Below are 21,962 nucleotides of genomic sequence, written 5' to 3'. Positions count from 1 at the left end.
TACAGTAATAGCTACCCGATTCCCACTAATCATCACCACTAGTTCTACAACTAACAAATTGTGTGAGTTTGGGCAAGCTTAAATGATCTGTCGCTGATTCCTCACCTAAACCTACATTAAAGTATACATCAAGAGAGTAGGAAGATGGAAAGCATGTAAACAGTAGCAGGAGTCCATGCTTGGCTTAGTCATCCCTGATATTACTTATATTACTGCTGTTTGTTATTACCATGTGTATCTTTACCAGGTGAATTAGTCAACTCTTTTGGAAAGCATAGTTGACATTAACTAAAAATTTTACCTGTTATAAAAACTATCTTTTTATTAATTGGTCACAATATTTTAAAAAACTGTCCTAATCACCTTCCCAAATGAAGATAATTGTCAATCACTGGGATCTATATTGTGGCCAGTAACTAGTAGTTCAGTTTAAAAAAAAAGTCATTGTCAATGTTAGCATCTTGTTCTATCCTTGTATTTCAAAATCATTTTTTAATAATTCATCTCAGACAATGTCAAGTGGGATGATATATTTCAGAATTTACTCACTTTTTGACCGATAATTAAAACAAGACTCATAGAGATCAAGTAAACTTCTCAAAGCACAAAATTTAAGTGAACAAAAGAGACTTAGATTTGGACTTTCACTTTGCATGGATTCACCTGCAGGATTGTTTAAAGATTAAATCTTTAAATGTATTAGTCTGATCCAAAATTGAAAAAGTTTCTAGTCACAGAAGTAGAAAGTTTACCATGACAATTTCTCTTGGTGATGATGCTCTTATTTCATTTAGAATGCCACAAGTACATCCAGTTAATGTATTAAATATGAAAAGACTTGCTGAAGAGACTCAATTTATTAATGATTCAGGAGAACTTCCTAAAGCATCTATTTGGAATTCATTTATAATTCATTCCACAACTTAGCTCTGGTTCCCACAGGGCAAATATTTATCAAATATTACTTTGTTTTAAGTCCTCCCTTTACATTTATTTGTAGAAGAATAACACTTTTCCAAGTAAAGGCTTAAACTCCCTAAAAGCATTCATTCATCTATTGTAACTTAATGTGTATTTCTTAATAAGGTGACAGTAATGGGCTTTCAGATATAATAATAAACTCTATAACCAAACAAAAGAATAATTATTAAACATAATAAATGGCTATAAATTGAATATGATATACACTGAATACTTCATAAATATTTATTAGAGTGTTACCATGGTAATTAAGAAACACAGTACTCAACTCAAGGGGAAAACAGCATCTGAAAACAATGTCACTGTCACTGTCCTCCCATTGTTCACTGATTTGCTCAAGTGGGCCCAGTAACATTGTGAGATTTGTTACTGCGTTTGGCATATCAAATACATCGAGGTAGCTTGCCAGGCTTTGCCATGTGGGTGAGATACTCTTGGTAGCTTGCTGGGCTCTCTGAGAGGGGCGGAGGAATCAAACTCGGATCGGCCATGTTGGCCACTTGCAAGGCAAATGCCCTACCCGCTGTGCTATCGCCCCAGCCCCTGAAAACACTAGCATGACAATAAAAACTATACAACTCACCTAAAACAGCACTATATACTGCCAATTTAGTATTCTCAGGAGGAAATTGATAATATATTGACTTACAAGTACGAATAGACATAGCATAGCAAAAATAGACCACATGTAGTGCTGAGGATTGAACTCAGGTTGCCACATGCAAGACAAGTACCTTACCCATTGGATTATCATTTCAGCCCTCAAAAGATTTTAAACTGTCAACATCTCATCACCCTGACCCTGCAAATTCATAGCATATGCATATGCTATCACAAGCATCACTTGATCACTTCACTTGACTTCCCATAATCATCGATTTGCTTGAGTGGGCACAAGGAACATCTCCATTCATCCCTGTTGCATGCTCATATAGCCCAATAGCGTCTGTTCATTCTAGGAACACGAAGAGCCTCAAACCAATCATTCAGGCTCTTGACGAAGAAGTCTGACCATCTGGTAGGTGGGCGGCAAAGCGGTCTTTTGACGTCCCATGGGATCCAGTTGGTAAGGGCTCTAGTTCACCAGTCATCTCCAAATCTCATTACGTATCCAGCCTATCTGATTTTTCAACACCTTGGCAAACGAGACAGAGTCCCTGATTCTTGACTGTCAACAGAGATCAGAACTACGGATTCTTTCTCTCATTTGAGTGAAGTGTGATACTCCAAACATAGCTCTTTCAATTCCTCTTTGGGAGAAACAAAGAGTGTTCTCATCTTGTTTTCATAGGGCCCAGGTTTCTGAGGCGTATGTTAATGCAGGAAGAAGAATGGAATCAAAGAGATGTTCCCGGAGCCAGAGGTTCTTCGTCCTCTTAGCTATTTCTTTGATGGTCTTGAAGGTATTCAAAGCCACTCTCTTCCTCCTGCGCAACTCAGGTGCCAGGTCATTCATCATGTTGACTTCTCGACCTAGGTAGACATAACTGTTGCATTCGAAGATGGTCATTCCATTGAGAGCGAATGGAAGGTCAGGAATGAGACTGTTTCTCATAAACATTGTCTTCGTAAGATTCAGCTGGAGTACAACCTTTCAACACTCATGGTAGAAGTCGACCAGCATTTGTGCAGCTTGGCTAATATTTGGTGTTATTAGAACGATGTCATCAGCAAAGCAGAGGCGGTGTAGTTGTCGACCATCTATCTTCACTCCCATTCCTTCCCATTCCAGTCGTCACATGACATTCTCAAGGGTGGCACTGAAGAGTTTCGGTGAAAAGGTATCACCCTGTCGAACCCCTCTCTTGACATTGATAATCACTTCTTGTAGAATGGTGAGATGCTGGTAGTGTATCCGTAACACAGTTCATGATCTTGATGTATTGAGTATGAATGCCGTGATTGACTAGGGTTTCAATGACCGCTTCTGTCTCAACAGAAAGGCCTTCTTTAAATCAATGAACGTTAGACAGAGCAGTATCTTGAACTCCCAAGAAACCTCAATGAGCTTGGTTATCATGAGGATATGGTTGATCGTTCTGAATCCTTTGCAGAACCCGGCTTGCTCACATGGTTGTCCTTCATTTAGTGTTCTACCAATCCTATTTAGGATGACTCGAGTGAACAGCTTGTAGATGACACACAATAGGCAGATTGGGCGATAGTTGCCAATGTCGTGGATGTCTCCCTTCTTGTACAGTAGTACAGTCATGCTGGTTTTCCATTGGAACAGAACCTTGCATTCAGACAAGTAGCGCATGAAGAGCCGAGCCAGTGTACTGATAACTACTGACGGCAGGGTCTTCAGGTGTTCAGGTCTGACCTTGTCTGGGCCAGGTGCTGTTCATTTCTTTACCAACAAAATGGCACGTCAGATTTTTTTTTTTAAATCAGATGAGCTTTTATTTTTTTTTTCTTTTAACATTTCAGTTTTTTTTTTTTTTTATTGAATCACCTTGGGAAAGGTTACAAAGCTTTCAGGTTTAGGTCTCAGTCATGCAAATATCAAACACATTTCCCTTTACCAATACTTTTTTTTTTACCATGAAGAACCCCAATGAAACCCCACCCTCCACCCCTCCCAGTCCCTGTCGGGCAGATGAATTCTAGTTAACACTCTATCTGCTTTGATTAGATTCATTGTTTCAATAAAAGATTCACCACTATTATTTAGAGTTTACCCCCCCCCCCCCAAATCAGACATGCTGAAAAAGCATTGTGACGTGATTTGTTTTCTACAGCTGGGTTCAAGAATTAAATGTTGGTTTTGGATTTCTGCTATTTTACTTATTGACCCTGGAAGTATTTCTACTGAAAGTCAGATAGTTAAGAAATTGGTTTCTGTGCTCTGGAGTCGTGGCCGTGCTGGAGAGCCGCTAGTGGGGGGCAACTGGTGGCCTCAGTAGGGCGTGAAGGGCAGACGGAAACGCCCCCTTCCCATGAGGTTTTAGTCGCACCCACTCCCCCGGCTCATACCTGCTGTCCACAAGGCTCCCATGCGGCCGCCATCTTTCTTTCCAGAGAGGAGAAGGCGACTGGGGCAACACCTTTTCCCCTCCGGACAGACATGATGGCCTGGATTAACGCATAGTCCTTTCACTTTTCTGCTCCAAGCTGCCGGGTTCTGCATTAAGTCCCTGTGCTTCTGGGGCTGTGGCCGTGCTGGAGAGCCACTCGCGGGGGGCAACTGGTGGCCTCGGTAGGGCGTGAAGGACGGACCGGAACGCCCCCCTTCCCATGAGGTTTTAGTCGCCCCCACACCCCCGGCTCATACCTGCTGTCCACAAGGCTCCCATGTGGCCGCCACCTTTCTTTCCAGAGGGAGGAGGGCGGAAGGGACCAACACCCTTTCCCCTCTGGCAGACTTGATGGCCTGGGTTAACACATAACCCGTTCACTTTTCTGCTCCAAGCTGCTGGGTTATGCATTAAGTACTTGTGTTTCTGGGGCTGTGGCCATGCTCAAAGCTTAACTATGATTTTCAGAGAGAAACGTTAGGTGGTTTACTTCCCATGGATCACTTTGTATATAGAGAGATGTCGCGTGGCCGCGTAAGCGGCCGCGCGGTTTTGAGGAAAAGTCCTAGTTCCCGCATACTCGAGCTGTGCTTGTAGAGGTTTCTGGTCACCGGGGTTCCATCTGGGGGAGGCGGGATGCGGTACCTACCCCATCTGGGACTTCCCGATGATCTCGGCTCTTTTTGGAACCTATTTTTTTTTTTCCTTCGGGATCTGTGGATCCCGCCCTCCATGTAGTCCTTCTCTTCGGCTAAATGCTGTCAAGACGGCGCTGGGGGGCGGGCTGTGGGCGTGACTTCCGGAATCTGAGGTTACCTGGGAGGTGTAGTCCCGGCATTTTTGAGGAAAAGTCCTAGTTCCCGCATACTCGACCTGTGCTTGTAGAGGTTTCTGGTCACCGGGGTTCCATCTGGGGGAGGCGGGATGCGGTACCTACCCCATCTGGGACTTCCCGATGATCTCGGCTCTTTTTGGAACCTGTTTTTTTTTTTTTCCTTCGGGATCTGTGGATCCTGCCCTCCATGTAGTCCTTCTCTTCGGCTAAATGCTGCACGTCAGATTTTGAAAGGGAGAACATTGGGAACGACGTATCCATGCTGCGGAATTTGTTATGTGGGCAGGTGGACATGGCTATCGAAGAGATCTGAGTAGAAGTCATGGATAATCTTCTCCATTGCCCTTCTGGAAGATGTGATAGATCAATCAGGACGTCGGAAGGCAGTCATCTTGTTTTTGAAGTTGACAAAAGACAGGTGGGCATTACGAATGCTTTTCCTGGCTTCTGCCACATCTACCAGAACTGCTGCTCTTCTCTCTTTGAGGTCTTCCTTTATGGCACCTCTGCACTGCTTTGCAAGCTTAGAGGTTCGCTTGCGGTTGCCTGAGGCATACGTCAAACCACGTTGGCGAATAAGCTCAAGAGTTTTTGAAGACAGTCGTGTTTTTGTGGCTATCTCTTTCTTAGCGTTCCTCACACAATCATGGAGATGCTGAACCAGTTGATCGTATTCCTCGTCAATGTTGTCAATGATGGCATCTTCCCATTTTGCAGCAATAGTGCCAAAGAGCTCCCAGTTGGTGGTCGTTCTGGGAGTTCTCTTCTTAAACTCTGCAGCCTTTTCTCCCCGCTATGTGAAGTAGAATTTTGCATGAAGGATACGGTGGTCCAATCCTGTTTGGAATTTTGGGACAACAGCAACATTGGTCAGTCAAAACCATAGATTGAATAGGATTGGTCAATTTTGTTGTGGAACCGTCCACGGGGAGACTCCCATGTTCAACGTTTAGATTCGGCTTTCTGGAACTGTGAGTTACTATGGATGGTCATGGTCGACATGATGAACCTAGACAGTCTCTCACCCTGCTCGTTCCATTCTAGGCCATGGTTCCTTATGTGGAGTTCTTCGGCTGATCTTATCGGTCCTATCTTAGCATTAATATCACCAACAATGATCTTGTAGAAGGTGTGGTCTTCTTTATAGAACTTCTCCAGCTCCATGTAGAACTTCTCAATTTCTCCTTCATCATAATTGGATATTGGTGTGTAGACAATGAAGATAGAAACTGCCGGGAGTAAGCCACATCTATTCAAGTGTAATCGTCTGATTTGGGTTGTTAGGTATTCCAAAAAATCCATGTTTATGGTCAAGTTCATGTTGGCAAGGACACCAACACCACCGACGCCTCTTTTATCGCATGTTCCAAGGAGCAGTTCTTCTCTAGTGTCATAAATGGCGTAATGTGATTGATTCCTTCTCTTCTCGGTCAGACCAATGATGTCGTACTTGATCTTTCGTGCTTGTACCATCAGGTCCTAGATGGACGCATCCGACACTAGTGTACGTGCATTGAAAGTACAGACAATCATTTTTGTCTTTCTTCCGTTTTGGCAGCCTAGTTCAGCCTTGAGATTTTATCAGCCTCTCTTTCCTCATCCTTCTCAATGTGGCCGTATTGGTGACTCCTTCAGGCCACATTGAGAAGGATGAGGGTCAGGGGAATAAGACCCATTGTAATTACTGGTTTTAGCATATCAAATACACAATGGATAGCTTGCCAGGCTCTGCCGTGTGGCAGAATACTCTCAGTACCTTGCCAGGCTCTCCAAGAGAGATAGAGGCTGTTGGGGTGGCACAGCGGTAGGGCGTTTGCCTTGCACACAGCCAACATGGCCGACCCGAGTTCGATTCCTCTGCCCCTCTCGAAGAACCCGGCAAGCTACCGAGAGTATCTCGCCTGCACAGCAGAGCCTAGCAAGCTCCCCGTGATGTATTCGATATGCCAAACACAGTAACAACAAAGTCTCCAATGGAGACGTTACTGGGTCCCCTCGAGCAAATCGATGATCAACTGGAGGGCCTTTACCTTTACCTTTACCTAATTGCCCTGGTAGGTGTTCCCATGGTTCAAACCATATTTGAACCCTATCAAATATGGTGCAGCAATCCTGGAGGATGTGTATTAAGTGTCTTATAATGTGTACGTGGCCATGGTCCAGAAAGCATCCTGGAGCGTGGAGGTGGCTGGGTAGTGAAAGTAGTGGAGGTAGTATAGATCTGCTGGTGAGGTATTTATCTGGTACCGGTAGCTTGGGTTTTCTGTGCTAATCCAATCCCTGGGTCATGGGCAGTTGGTGGAAGCAGATAGGGCAGGGTAGGGTGGCGCTCCTGGTTTTAATCCCTTCTTCACCTGTGGTTGGTGGGAGCAAGCAGCGGATCTCTGTCCCTGGGTCCACAGAGCCTGGAGTCCAAGGTCTCATACATAGTTATTATGATATGCTTATCATATCAGTGGGCTGGAGTGAGAGCCTAGCAGTAGGGCATTTGCTCTGCATGTGGCCGACCGGACCAACCTGGGTTCAATTCCTCTGCCCCTCTCGGAGAGCCTGGCAAGATACCAAGAGTATCTCGCCCGCACGGCAAAGCCTGACAAGCTACCCGTGGCATATTCGATACGTAACAACAGTAACAACAAGTCTCACAATGGAGACATTACTGAGCCCGCTCGAGCAAATCGATGAACAACGGGAGGACAGTGCTACAGAAAGTGCTATCATATCAGTATAGTTATTTTATATATTACTTCCTTATTCTCTAAGACTTCTACATGACCACACCCACCACTGTTATGTCTTTACTACTGCAATCACTAAATTACAGTCATTTATAGCTTGCTTATGGTAAGGATATTATTAGTGGTTATGTGTAAACTAAAATAATTCAGATTCTTTTTACTATAAACATAGTATCTCCCTGTCACTCTCATTGTCCTATTGTTCATAGATTTGCTCAGCGGGCTCAGTAATGTCTTCATTTTTTGAGACTTGTTGTTCCTGTGTTTGGCATATTGAATATGTCACGGGAAGCTTCCCAGGCTCCCTCATAACTAAATTAAATAATTTTTTAAAAATTTTTATTAGTGAAACATAGCAAATATTAATGAGGATATGGAGAATTAGTTTGAAAAGTGGTGGTGGTCACTGGGGACAGTGAGTCTGCTGACCATCTGAGACCCATTGTAATTACTGGTTTTGGCATATCAAATATGCCACGGGGAGCTTGCCAGGCTCTGCTGTGCAGGCGGGATACTCTCAGTAGCTTCCCGGGCTGAGAGGGATGGAGGAATCGAACCCGGGTTGGCTGCATGCAAAGCAAAAGCACTACCTGCTGTACTATCACTCCAACCCAAGGTTGCTACCATACATACAGTAAAATACTGTTCCAAAACAAAACGAGTATGTGGTGCAACATAAGTTGGCCTCGAAAACATGCTAACTGAAGTTAGAAATTAAGTATCAAGTATTATATGATTTAATTTATAGGAAATGTTCAGAATAAAATATACCTCATGATGTCTCACTAATAAAAATTTTAAAAAATTTTAAAAAATAAAAACAAAACAAAAAATATATATAGACTCAAAATTAGATTAGATATTGTCGGGAACAAGGAGAAAATGTGTAAAAAAAGAGTGTAAATAGGACTGCACAGAAAGTACAGAGGCAAGGCATGTGCACTGCATGCGGCTGCCTTGGTTTGATCCCCACGGTGTCATAGTCACCTAAACGTCTCAGTTCCGATCCTGGGGGACCCCAAGAGCTGCCTTGGACCCCAATAATTCAATTGTCTGACTAGCCAGGCCTAGCTTAGGCCTGACTGGGTATAACTAGGCAGAATTGCTGGGAGTGCCCCTGAGCTCTCTGATCTGGGGGGTACTTTCTCACCAATAGTGATTACCTATGGATATGAGCCTTTTGGGGGTGATGGATGAAAACATTTCATTAGACATTAACATACTGTCTAATAAACTCAGATTAATGTAAACTCACTAGACAGCGGTAACTGTTGCACCCAGTCTGGGAATATACACAATACCAATGTATTTTAGGATCATAATTTGTATCTTTTATAAAAATTAGTCAAACACATAAGAGCAACTGTGCATTTAATTAGTGGCAATAGTTTAAAGTCAGACTTTACTGAGTCTGCTGTGCCAGGAAATTCCAGTACCAAACAAAACCCTTCTGGCAGGGCAATGTAGGTTCAGGACAAAAGAGAAAGTAGAAAGGGCTTCCAGGAGAGTACCACGGCCCATCCTCAACCCTGTTCTCCCACACTCTGGTTCTGAAAACTAGAGTGTAAGACAAGGAGTGGGAAGACTATACCCTCTAGAGATGAAAACCTATGCATCAAAGTTAGGGTTTATAAATCTGGCTACCCCAAGTACTGGTTTGTGATTTTGGACCCTCCGGGCTTCAACTCCTGCTCTATAAAATGAGTATAGTAGAAGTACCTTATGTCATAGGGCCAGAGCCTATAAATAGGGTGTTTGCTGTGAGTAGGGTGTTTGCTGACCCAGGTTCAATTCCTCTGCCCCCTTGGAGAGCCCAGAAAGCTACCAAGAGTATCCTGCCCGCACAGCAAAGCCTGGCAAGCTACTCATGACGTATTTGATATGCCAAAAAGAGTAAGAACAAGTCTCACAATGGAGACGTTATTGGTGCCCACTCGAGCAAATTGATGATCAATGGGAGAACAGTGCAGTGCAGTACTACTTTATGTCACACTTTCTGTATAGATACAATAATACACGTAAAGCTCTTAAAAGATAGTCTGACCCCCCCCCCCAAAAAAAAAGTTAACCTTTATCAACACTTTTTAGCACTGTCTTCAATACAGAGGCTGAACCGCATCTTAAGTCGAATGGGAATGCAGAACAATAATATAAATTCACATTAGCATTCCTCAGGAAAATTCTACCTCCCTGCCTCTTTTTTAACCACAATTGTATGTGGACCCTCCCGTTGATCATCGATTTGCTTGAGCGGGCCCAGTAACGTCTCCATTGGAGACTTTGTTGTTACTGTGTTCCTTCTCCCTCTACTTACAATTACTTCCTTCAAGCTCTTTCACTAACACCAAAAACAAAGGCGCTCACAGAGAGGGCATTTGTACTAAAAGAAGTCAGTTTTGCTACCACTGGAGAACCTAGAAAACAGTAAGGCACAGTTTCAGGAATTTCACACACTTTAATCCACTCAAGTCCATAAGCTGATAAGGGAAGCATTGTGGATACCATCAAATTTTAAATAAGCTGAGTGACTTCATGAAGCAAATGAAAGTTAAATAAGGTCAGAGCTGGAATGCAAACCCTGACAAATTAATCCTATTGCACTTTCCAGTACACTATGTTGTATCTGATTCAAAATGAAAGAGCACAGGGGTTATGGTGCCGCCAGGTCAATCTGTACCTGTGAGGCGAGTGCAGCAGCAGCCTGATGGCACCGTCAGACTTTCAGATACCCCTAAATTACTGCTGTGCCTCTGGCCAGACCCCAAAAACTTGGGGCAAAGTTTACCAGAAAGTAAACGGCCAAAAGTTAGGTATGTGGGAGACACACCCAGGCCCAGCTATATAATTGGAGGCATTGCCTCTCTGGTTCCTGATTGAACTGCTTAATGGCCATGATCCCAGAGACTCAAAAAGAAATCTCGGAACACAAAGGCTTTTGGCAGAAATGCGTACTGTTCCTGCAGTTGGTTACTGGTGCTGGGCCACTCCGGTGGGAATAGGTTTCATGCCTTGGCCTGTTCCCCTTGGCGGCCCGGTGACCACCATCCTCCAGAGGCCACTGGACAGGTTTGGGCCGGCAGTGACGAGACACGCAGGGCCTCACAGATGGGGGTGGAACCAGCCCTTTCCTCCCCATCCCAACAAGACCCTGAGTCACCGCCTACAAACAGCCTCTCTGGCTCCTGTTGAAGCTGATTTACGGCCATGATCCCAGAGACTCAGAAACAAATCTTGAAACCCAGCGGTTCTTAGCAGAAATGCATCTGGACCGCATACAAGGTGGCCACCACCTCAGAGCTTATTGGAAAGCCAGGTATGGCCAGCGGTGACGGGGCAATTGCAGTCTCATGGGAAGGGGGGCAGTACCAGCTCGTCCTTCACACCCTACTGAGGTCACAAGTTGCCCCCACGTGCAGCTCTCCAGCACAGCCATGGCTCCAGAGGCAAAAGGACTTAGTCCAGAGCCCGACAGCTTGCGGCAGAGAAGTGAATGGACCATGCGGTAAACTACGGCACCATGCCTCCCTGTGAGGGAAAGGGTGATGCTCTCTTCTGCCTTTTTCCCCCCAGCAGCAAGGTGGCCGCCACCTTAGAGCTTATTGGAAAGCCAGGTATGAGCTGGTGGTGATGGTGTAACTGCAGTCTCATGGGAAGGGGGGCAGTACCGGCTCGTCCTTCATGCTCTACCGAGGTGACGAGTTGACCCCCACGAGCTGCTCTCCGGCACAGCCATAACACCAGATGCATAGAAACCAATCTCGTAATTATCTGGCTCTTTGCAGAAATCTAAAATCATTATATGATTCTCATAACCAACTACAGAAAACAAAGTATTTCACAATGCCTTTTCAGCAATTATGAGTGTTGGGGGGGGGAATTCTGAACAATAATGGTGCATCTTTTGTTGAAATAATGAATGTAATCAATGCAGAGAAGGGTTAAGTAGAAATCATCTGCCTCACAGGCATTGGGAGGGGTAGGATGGGGGTATATTGGGGTTCCTGGTGGTGAAAAATGAGTACTGGTGAAGGGAAAGGTGTTTGATCATTGTATGACTGAGACTTAAACCTGAAAGCTTTGTAACTTTTCCCACAGTTATTCAATAGATAAATATAAGAAGAAAAAAATAAAATTATGAAAAAAAAGTAAGGTGGAGTTCATGCCCAATTCAATCAGCTAATCAGTAGCTGAATAAATAGCAGTACTCCTACTTAAAAAAAAAATAAAATAGCAATTAGGAAAGAAATAAAGAATGAAAGAGTACTTTTTGACTATAATTATTTCATTCATTAAACAGAATGCCAAAGTGCATGATTATCATTCACTCCTGCACTTGCTCATTCATTCATTAATACATATATTAAGTATTATGGGTCAGTAGCATGGTCTTCACAATCTAGACTAAGCAGGAACAGAATGAATATTGCTGATCTTTATTTGGGGAATGGGAAGAGGTCATTCTATACATAATTGATTTTGGTAACTTGCATCTCTGGACATTTTCAGGAAGATGAATTAAATATCCAGGGTGAATAACTTGGGCACAAGATCTGATGTTTTCAATCTATGAAAATCAGAAATTAGTGTTTTAACTTAATTTTGGGAAACAATGGTTGCAAACTTTTAACTTGTGGACTTTAATTTTGGTGATAAAATTATTTAATAATACCTTCAATAGGAGCTGGAGAGATCTTACAGTGGGGAAGGGGCTTTCCGTGCATGCAGCCAATCTGGATTGGATCCCATGCACCCGCTACTGTCCACCAAGCACCAATGAGAGTGATGAATTTACAAAGTAAGTATGATCATACAAAAGATTATCCATTTAGATATCACTTACCCACAGAGCCATAAGAATATATAACAAAAAGGCCATAACCAAGAATTTAAGCTATGTGCTGAAATTTAAATTTCAAATCACACAGTATAAGAAGATTCATAGAATTACCTGAACACTGTTTAACACAGTTCATTGTTTCACTTAAAGGACACTGTCATCAGATGAATTAGAACAAGTTTTTAAATAGAAAACAGAATTTATTTTAGAACATGTCAACTGTATATCAAATTTAAATAAATCTTACACAATCACCTATGTTAAACTTAGCTGACCAGTCTTTTTAATGTCATGAAAATAAACTCCTTTGGTAAAAATAATATGTGAACTGTTACAGATAATATAATTATTGAATTCTACAGAAACTCCCAGCTCTCCATATTAGAAATGTAAAGCTTTCATCAAAAAAAAAAATCAGATCTTAAAAATGTAGGTATTTTCTAGAACTCAGATTTCAGATCAGGAAGATGGCTACAAGGGCTTGAGTGCATATCTGGAATGCATAAGGTCCCAACCCTGAGTCCCTGTACAGTATGGCCTTCCATGAACTTCCATGAACCTTCCATGTGGTTTCAGGCACTGCTGGAAAATTCAGACCAAACCAACCAAACAGAGGCTATAAGATGGCCGGTACAAAAATCTGTTAAGCTGACTTTTATTTTTGTTTTAGCTAAATTACTACAGTGCTCTTATTGATTTACTCTTTTTTATTAAATTTTATTGAATCACCGTGAGATAGTGACAAGCTTTCATGTTTGGGTTACACTCACACAATGTTCAAACACCCATCCCTCCACCAGTGCACATTCCCCACCACCAATATCTCCGGTATACCCTCTCTTTCCCACCCTCCCATACCTCCATGGCAGACAATTTTCCCCATACTTTCTTTCTACTTTTGGGCATCGTTTTGCTATATAGCTACTGAGAGGCCATCCTGTTTGTTCCTTTATCTACTTTCTGCACACATCTCCTATCTTGACCGATTCCTCCAGCCATCATTTTCTTAGTGATCCCTTCTCTATTCTAGCTGCCTTCTCCACTTGCTCATGAGGCAAGCTTCCAGCTATGGAGCAATCTACCTGTCCTGTGTATCTACAATCCTTAGGTGTCAGCCTCATGTTATGCTGTTTTATACTCCACAAATGAGTGCAGTCCTTCTATGTCTGTCCCTCTCTTTGTGACTCATTTCACTTAGCATGATGCTCTTCATGTCTATCTATTTATAAGCAAAGTTCGTGATTTCGTCTCTTGATTTAATCTTGATCTGACAAAGAAAACAAACTTAAAATATTTAAAGACAACACTTTCATGAAAAACCTGCGTATACTCACAACAAGATTTCTTTCAAAAAGAGGCAAAATTTTGTATCAAGTACAAAAAATACAGGCAGGAATGTATTAGGACCCCTCTCACAATAAGAGTTTGATCTACAGGCTTCCTTTTCCATATATGTCAGTAAAAGTACGTCTTTCCTTTACATATCAGTAAATCTCTCTAACCAAAGATGGGAAGAGAAATAAAGTCATTTAAAGTTTTATGCCAATAAATTGCAGCCTCTATGACTTGCGTCTAGGAAAATCCAGGCAGAAATGCCAATATAATTCTGTAATAATCTAAAATGTGTACCTTTAGTCTTTGGTTATCAACATCCAGGATAGTTGCAACACGAATTAATCGAGGGTTTCGTTTATCCACAACTTCAAGTTTCATATTTGGTAGAAAACCATGAGTAAACCGCTGTAATATTGTAAGTACAGTCAGTTATTTCAAAATTGATCAATTCTGATTCACTGCTATATTTTTCTAAAACACTATTCTTCTAGTTTTACAATCAGAACATCAATACTACTGAAAAGTGATTTTAAGATCACTGAAGACTCTAATCTTGTTATATCCAGTTTCATTAAAAACCCAAGGAAAGAATATTTTCTGATCACGTGCAAGAGAGAAAAGACAAAGATAGGTGAAATCATAAATAAATTCACTAATAATCACAAAGTTCAAAGGAATTTATTAGAGCACCAATTATATAGGTATTTTCTTTCTAGAGTGTTTTGCATCTTCAATGCAAAAGAAAGCAAAATTACCAACAATTAGAAATAATAAACATATCCTTTACAAAAATAAATTTTATAATATACCCAGATAAAAACTATATCATTTTGGCCATTAAACTGTGGTAAAGTCACACCACATCACAGTGTAAAGCTTCTCTCTCATTACTTCCTATAACATAAGCATGTTAAAATATTAACTCAAAGTGTTTTCCAGGAATAAAATGCGTGGGACCAGAAATCTATCATAATGAACATCTAGAAACATTTCGATAAATGGTGGGGGGAAATGCATGATGATATTCAAAATGATTCAAATTATGAAAACTTTAACATCAAAAATCAAAAGTCAAAAGACAATTCTGACAGTGCTTAAATGGCTGGCAAAAAGTTTCATTCTGAAAGTTAGTACACATAGAATTGACAATTGATTTTATTGAAAATGAAAGTATATTATATGCTTAAATTTATAAAGAGCAAAAGGAATATAAGTTCCCTCATGTAATATGTGAGTAATAAACAGTTAAACATTTCTCCAATGTATGGTCTGTTTCCAGCTTTTGCAGAAACAGATTTCTTTCAAATATAGTTCATTACATCATTAAATGGAAGACACTGATAATAATTAGGTCTCTGCTCCCTGAAAATCTTTGTGTTCCCCAAGGTCAGTATCCTGACAACATAGCAATTGTTTTCTTTTGGAGATGCCAATGATACACAGCTTGAGGTGAATCCATAATAACCCCTGTAGTTAGTAATTTTCTTCTATCTAAATATTTTTATAATTCCACATCGTTCTAATTTTCTTCTTGGAAAATTAAAATGAGGTTTTGATAAGAAACTTTTAGCAGCTGGTAATTTTGCTTACTGAAATTTTTGCTGTTAGTAAAATCGTTTTTAGCACTTGAGAACTTATAGCTTTTAATTCTGATTATACTTCTTCCACTAAACCAAGACTATTTTCATCAATAGTTTTAAAGAAATATTTTAAATAATTAATATTTTTACAATTTTATTATTTTTAATTTTCATTTAATTAGAGAACTTGATAGACAGATTTAAGGCACATAGTATTCCAACACCAATCCCGCCACAGTGCTGATGTCCCTCTATCAGTGTTCTCATGCTTCCTCCTGCCTCCCTATTCCACTCTCCTTCCTCCACCTGTCATGACAAGCACACTTCAATGTTCAGTGGTTATAACACAGAAATAAAATATAAAAGCACATTCTATGTTCTGGTTCAAGACACGTCAGAGTCTGAAGCCCACATTTAGAGTTTAATAGGAACTAGCACATATCTATCTCCAAGAGTACGATCATTGAACTTTATTTTACCAAATAATTTATGCTTAGTTCAGTCCTGGATTAAATATACACGTAGAAATTTAAAGTTTTAACAATAGGTATTCTAACTAATACCCAAAGCAGTCACTGTCACTGTCCTCCCATTGTTCATCGATTTGTTCGTGGGGGCTCAGTAACGTCTCCATCGTGAGAGTTGTTCTTACTGTGTTTGGCATATCGAATACGTCACGGGTAGCTTGCCAGGCTTTGCTGTGTGGGTGAGATACTCTCGGCAGCTTGCTGGGCTCTCCGAGAGGGGCAGAGAAATCGAACCCGGCTCTGACGGGCTGGCTGCGCGCAAGGCAAATGCTCTACTGCTGTGCTATCGCTCCAGCCCTCAAAAGCAGTATTCCTTCAAAATAGATGACACTGAAATAAAGAGTCTCATATGCGGCAGCATTAGCATTCAAACAGTTCTTGAAACTGAAAGCTCAGAGATCCCACTTAGTGGCCTAATAGAACCACAAAGGAGACTCAATCAACAGCACTCTAACGTGGGGCTACTGTGCTTTCCAAGGAGGGGAAAGCATCATCTATTATTTGTATAAAGGAAAAAACAGTAGCATGGTTCCCTTCATTTGTCTGTTTGGTTGAGTTTTTGTTTTGGGAACACGTCTGGTGATAATCAAGGCTTATTCCTGGCTGTGCTCAGGGATCATTCCTGGCAGGCTGGGGAGAGCCAAACAGGGTTCTAGGGATCAAGCCTGGGTGGGCTACGTACAAAGCCTGTGGCCTATTTCTTTGTAGTATCTGAAAGTAGGCAAACTGATTATGAAAATCACACTTGCATTTAAAAAGAATAAAACTAGGATAATATTAAATTGCCAGATGAAGACAGGCTTCAGTAACTGTGTGTGTGTGTGTGTGTGTGTGTGTGTGTGTGTGTGTGTGTGTTCTGAATATATGCTTATACAAACTTACCCTTTTAAAACCTTTGGCAGGAACTGCTTTCGTTTGAGTAGCTTTTAAATACTCTGTCCAAGAGAAATTTTCTGGATCAGGATAACCTATAAAACAAATTATGTATCTATCAAAAGATCGCTCATTAATCACAACGCTGATTCCCATACACTATAAAATACTTAATAACAGTACCTACTTTTAACAAATGCTCACTATGTAATAGCTCCTATGCTAACAACTTCACATTTATCAACTACTTTCATCTGTGATAACCTGTGAGAAGGCTGTTTTATCTTCCCTACAGCACACAAGCACTCACTTCACTGGTCCATTCATTTACTCACAAAGGTAAAGTAAGTTGGACACATTCAAATAATGATGTGAGTAGTTGGCAGAATCGGATTACAACAGAAGGGCTCTGTAGATTAAAAAAAATTAAACAAAACCCTTAATTATCATAATCATCATTAGACCTGATTGATCATCTTTCCAATTTCTCTAACAATCCTGCATGCATTAGACTTTTATTCTCATAGTTTTGAGATAAATCATAATTTACAAGGTTTGTTATCACTGCAATTTAAAATAGGTATAAAAAGGTAAAAATCACCCTTTTATTGTATTTAAGCTTTTATTTTATGCCACCTAAACAGTGCTCAAGGAACCAGTCCTAGCAGTATTCCCCTAAAAGTTCAATGTGTGGCTTGGTAATGCTGTACTACCCAGGTCTAGCTATGCAGGGGCTACCAGAGTCACCCTGGAAATACTCCAGAACCTCCTAGGTCATACAAGTTGTAGAGGGATAAACACCATGTAGTGCCAGGAATCACAGGAGGTCCCATAGCCTTTGAACTCTCTCCCCTGTTGCCAAAATAATTATTAGCTGTTTTTTAATTTATTTTTTAATTCCTATCTGGCTGACTTCTTATTTCTTTATATGTTCTCATTTCTGTTACATTTGTAGAAGCCTGCCATATTAGGTCCCCCCTTTTACTTAAAAAAAAAAAGTTCCAACAACATGCCTTGACCAATGTATATTTCCTACACCAATATCCCCAGTTTTCCTCCCACCCCACTTTCCTGCTACCCTCTTTCCCTCCTTTAGGGCATTATGGTTTGCAATACACATACTGAAAGGTTATCATGTATATCCCTTTACCTACTTTCAATACTAAGTTCTTGCACAAAGTGATCATTTCTAACTATTAATGTCATATTGGAACCTTCTCTCTCTTAACTACCCTTTGCTGCATCCCCATACTCACCTCAAAAAACTACATTTGTGGCAAGCTTCAAACCATTAACCAGTCAGCCTGGCCCGTTCTTCCTGGCCTTTAATATTAGTCTCATACTTTTTTAAAAAAAATATCCCATAAATGAATGCAGTTATTTTATATCTGCCCCTTTCCTTCTGACTCATTTAACTAACCATGATAGTCTCCATGTTCATCTATTTATAAGCAAATCTCATGATTTCTTTTTTTTCCCTAACAGCTGCATAGTGTATCTCCATTGTGTAGACGCATCATTGACTCTTTATCTATTCCTCTGTTCTCGGGCACTCAGGTTGTATCTAGATTCTGGCTATGGTGAACAGTGCTGCAATGAACACATGAATGCAGACGGTGTTTCTGCTGTGTGTTTTGGGGCCCCAGGATATATTCACAGAAGTGGTATTGCTGGGTCAAATGGGAGCTCAATTTCTAGTTTTTTTTTTAGAAATGCTCATATAGTTTTCCATAAAGGCAGTAGACATTCCCACCAACAATGAATGAGAGTCCCTTTGTCCCTGCATGCGTGCCAGCACTGGATGCTTTTGTTATTATTAATGTGTGCCAAACTGGTGTGAGATGATATCTCAGTGTCAAGTCACTTTGATTTGCACATTCCTGGTAATTATTGTGATGTAGCGCATTGTTATGTGCCTTTTGACCATTCGAATTTTTTTTTTTTTGAGGAAGTTTCTGTTCATTTCTTCTCCTGACTTTTTTGATGGGGTTGAACATTTTTTCTTGTAAAGTTCTATGAGTACTTTACATATCTTGGACATTAACCCCTTATCTAATGGGTACTCAATAAATAATTTTTCCCATTCTGTGGGCTGCTTTTGTATCTCGGTCACTGTTTCTTGGAGGTGCAGGAGCTTTTTAGTTTAATGCAGTCCCATTTGTTTATCTTTTCTTCCACTTACTTGGTCAGTGGTGTTGAATCTTTGAAGATGCCTTTAACTTCAATGTCATGGAGGATTCTGCGTACATTTTTCTCCATGTACATGGATTCAGGTCTGATGTTGAGGGCTATAATTCATTTTCTTCTGACTTTTGTTTAAGGTAGAGTTAACTTTTTTAGATGTAGCTGCCCAATTCCCCCAACACCACTTGTTGAATAGGCTTTCCTTGCCCCACTTATTTCTTGCACCTTTATTAAAGATTAAATGATCATATATTCGAGAGTGAATGCCAGGATATTCAACTCTATTCCATTGATCAGAGGGTCTGTCTTTATTCCACTTCCATGCTGTTTTAATTACTATCACTTTGTAGTATAGTTTGAAGTTGGGGAAGGTGATGTATCCCCTATTATTTTTCCCAAGGATTGCTGTAGCTATTTGTAAGTGGGTTTTGTTCCATATGAATTTCAGGAGTGGTTAGTCTATTTCTATGAAAAATTTCATGGGTATCCTTATAGTGATCACATTGAATCTGTATAATGCTTTGGGGACTATTGCCATCTTGACAATATTAATACTCTCAACTTATGAGCAGGGTATATGAATACATTTCCGTCTGTCCCCTTTTATGTCTTGTACTTTTCTTTGCATCGGACCTACACCTCTGTAGTTAAGGAGATTCCGAGGTACTAGATTTCCCAAGGCACAATGGTTAACTGGATTGTTGTTGTTGCTATTGTTTTTTCCCTTTACCATCACTACTCTTTCATAATTTGTATATAGGAAAGCCACGGACTTTTCTTTTCTTTTCTTTTTTAAATAATGTAGGAGTACTGGTATTTGTTCAGCCATTGGTTAAGTTGATTGAATTGGGCATGAATTCTACATTACTTTTTTTTTTAAATTATATCCCGTGAGACAGAGTTAGGAAGCTTTCATGTTTGAGATTTAGCCATAAAATGATGGAACACCCATCCCTCCACAAGTGGACAATTTCCACCACCCACATCCCAGTCCTTACCCTGCCTCTATGACAACTTCCCCAATACTGTCTAATTTTGGGCATTATGTTTTGCTCAAAATTTCCCACCACCATTCAAGTCTACCTGCCAGGAGCAGACACTAGATAATTTTTTTCCATTGCTCATTTTGAGTATCATGAGAGCACGCATGGTTGCAACTGTAAATGTAAATTTCTAGATAGTAAATGATTGGATTCCAGAGACATGTCTGTATGGCACTAATACATTTTGGGATTCAACTGGGAGTCTCTGGGCCAGGGCTAAGACAGAAGCTGAGGCAAATTATGGGCGTGACAGCAAGTCTGCTGGGCAGGCAGGGATCCTGGGAGGGACAACCCAGGTCCTCTGCCCCCATGAGGGCTGGAGATTTAGTCCTGGAACCCTCATACCTGGGCCTTGCTTGTGGAAGCTCTTGGTCATGGGGATTCCATCTGGAGTAGGCAGGTAGACTGCACTTGCTCCATCTAGGATGCCCTGGTGATACTGGCTCAGTATGGGGCCTGGAGAGATCTTTGGCACTCTGGTGTCTTCTGGGATCTCTGGCACTCTGGTGTCTCTGGGTCAGTGCTGTTTTTGTGCTAAGATGGTCCAGAGGCAAATTGAGAGTGTGACAGTCAGTCTACTGGGCGGGTGGGGAGCCGGGGAGGGACAACCCGGGGCCTCTGCTGCCATGTGGCCTGGAGATTTAGTCCTGAAATCTGCAAACCTGGGCCTTGCTTGAGGAAGCTCTTGGTCACGGAATTTCCATCTGGAGTAGGCGAGGAGACTGTACCTGCTCCATCTGGGGTGCCCCAATGAAACTGGCTCAGTATGGGGCTCGGAGAGATCTCCAGTGTTGTGGTGTCTTCTGGGACTTGCTGCTATGTCTCTGGGTCTGGGCTATTGGTGCGCTAAGATCCACATTACAATTTTTTCAGCAGATTTTATCTTGGTGAGGTCCATCCTGAGACGGTAGACTTAGGCTGGGGCACCAATTTTGAATTGTGGAAGCAATTAGCTGCCAGGGGCTCTGCTTGGGCGAGTGAAGGTCAACCCACCCCCTCCAATTTACCCAGGTCTGTTCAGCCATACATGGATCCGAGTTTTTCTGCAGCTTTTGATCTGCTAGATTTATTTAGGGGTCTCTGAAGCAAGGTTGGCAGTAGAGCTTTCAGGGTGGCACTGGAGTTGGTTCACTCGGGTAAGTGCAGTGCTTTCATGTGTATTGGGAAGTGGGGGAAGGTAGCCCACCCCAACTCTGAGAAATCCTGGAGATATGAGTGACAGAACCCGGATACCAGAATTTTTAGATTATATCTTGGTGAAGTCTGTCCTGAGACGGTGGAGTCAGGCCAGGGATATGGCAGCGATTTTGAATTGTGGAAGCAAGAGGCTGCTGGGGGCTCTGCTTGGGCAGGTCATCAGGCCAACCTGCCCCTCTCTGATATACCCCAGTCTGTCCAGCCATGTGTAGGTCCGAGATTAACTGTGGTTTTGATCTCTTTCAAAGTTTATCTAAGGATCTCTGAAGTCAGGCCTTTAAATGAGCTTGTATAGCTGAGCCGAAGGTGTTTTGCGGGTGTGGCTCCCACATACCTAACTTCTGGCCATTTAATTTCTTGGTAAACTTGATCCCAAGTTATTGGGGTCTGGTCATAGGCACAGCAGCAATTTTGTGGTATCAGGATGCTTGAAGGCACCATCAGGCTGCTAATGCACTCACCCCGCAGGTACAGGTTGACCTGCAGGTGGAACCACACTCTCAAGCCATGAACTTTTCAAGGACTATTCAGAAGCATTATTATTTTCTTTTATGTTTTCTAAATTTTTATTTTGCTACTTTCAATCTTTTTACTTCCTTTTAATTTTTTAATGTATTTTATATTTGTCTTAACAAATTGAATTACAAAAAAATCCTTTTTATTTATTTATTTATTTATTTTTTAATAGTGAGGCACCATGAGGTACAGTTGTAGACTTACACATTTTTGTGCTTGGGTTTCGATTATACAATGATCAAACACCCATCGCTCCACCAGTGAGCATTTCCCACCACCTCGGATCCCAGCATCCCCTC

The 21,962-nt window shown here is 41.4% G+C and overlaps 1 protein-coding gene across 1 annotated transcript in view; it reads right to left on the bottom strand.

The window, feature by feature from the left end:
• Window positions 1-21,962, bottom strand: part of L3MBTL4 (L3MBTL histone methyl-lysine binding protein 4) — a 328,160-nt gene that overhangs the window by 242,387 nt on the left and 63,811 nt on the right. The window contains exons 8-9 of the mRNA XM_056138437.1: window positions 16,733-16,818; window positions 14,038-14,148 (exon numbers count right to left, since the gene is read on the bottom strand). Coding sequence (XP_055994412.1) covers window positions 14,038-14,148; window positions 16,733-16,818 — 197 coding nt within the window. The remainder of the gene's footprint in view (window positions 1-14,037; window positions 14,149-16,732; window positions 16,819-21,962) is intronic.

This window comes from Sorex fumeus, unplaced genomic scaffold (genome assembly GCF_029834395.1).
Source record: "Sorex fumeus unplaced genomic scaffold, SorFum_2.1 ptg000128l, whole genome shotgun sequence".
Taxonomy (NCBI): domain Eukaryota; kingdom Metazoa; phylum Chordata; class Mammalia; order Eulipotyphla; family Soricidae; genus Sorex; species Sorex fumeus.
Note: the sequence above shows the minus strand (reverse complement) of the source record. Positions and strands in the feature narration are given on the sequence as shown.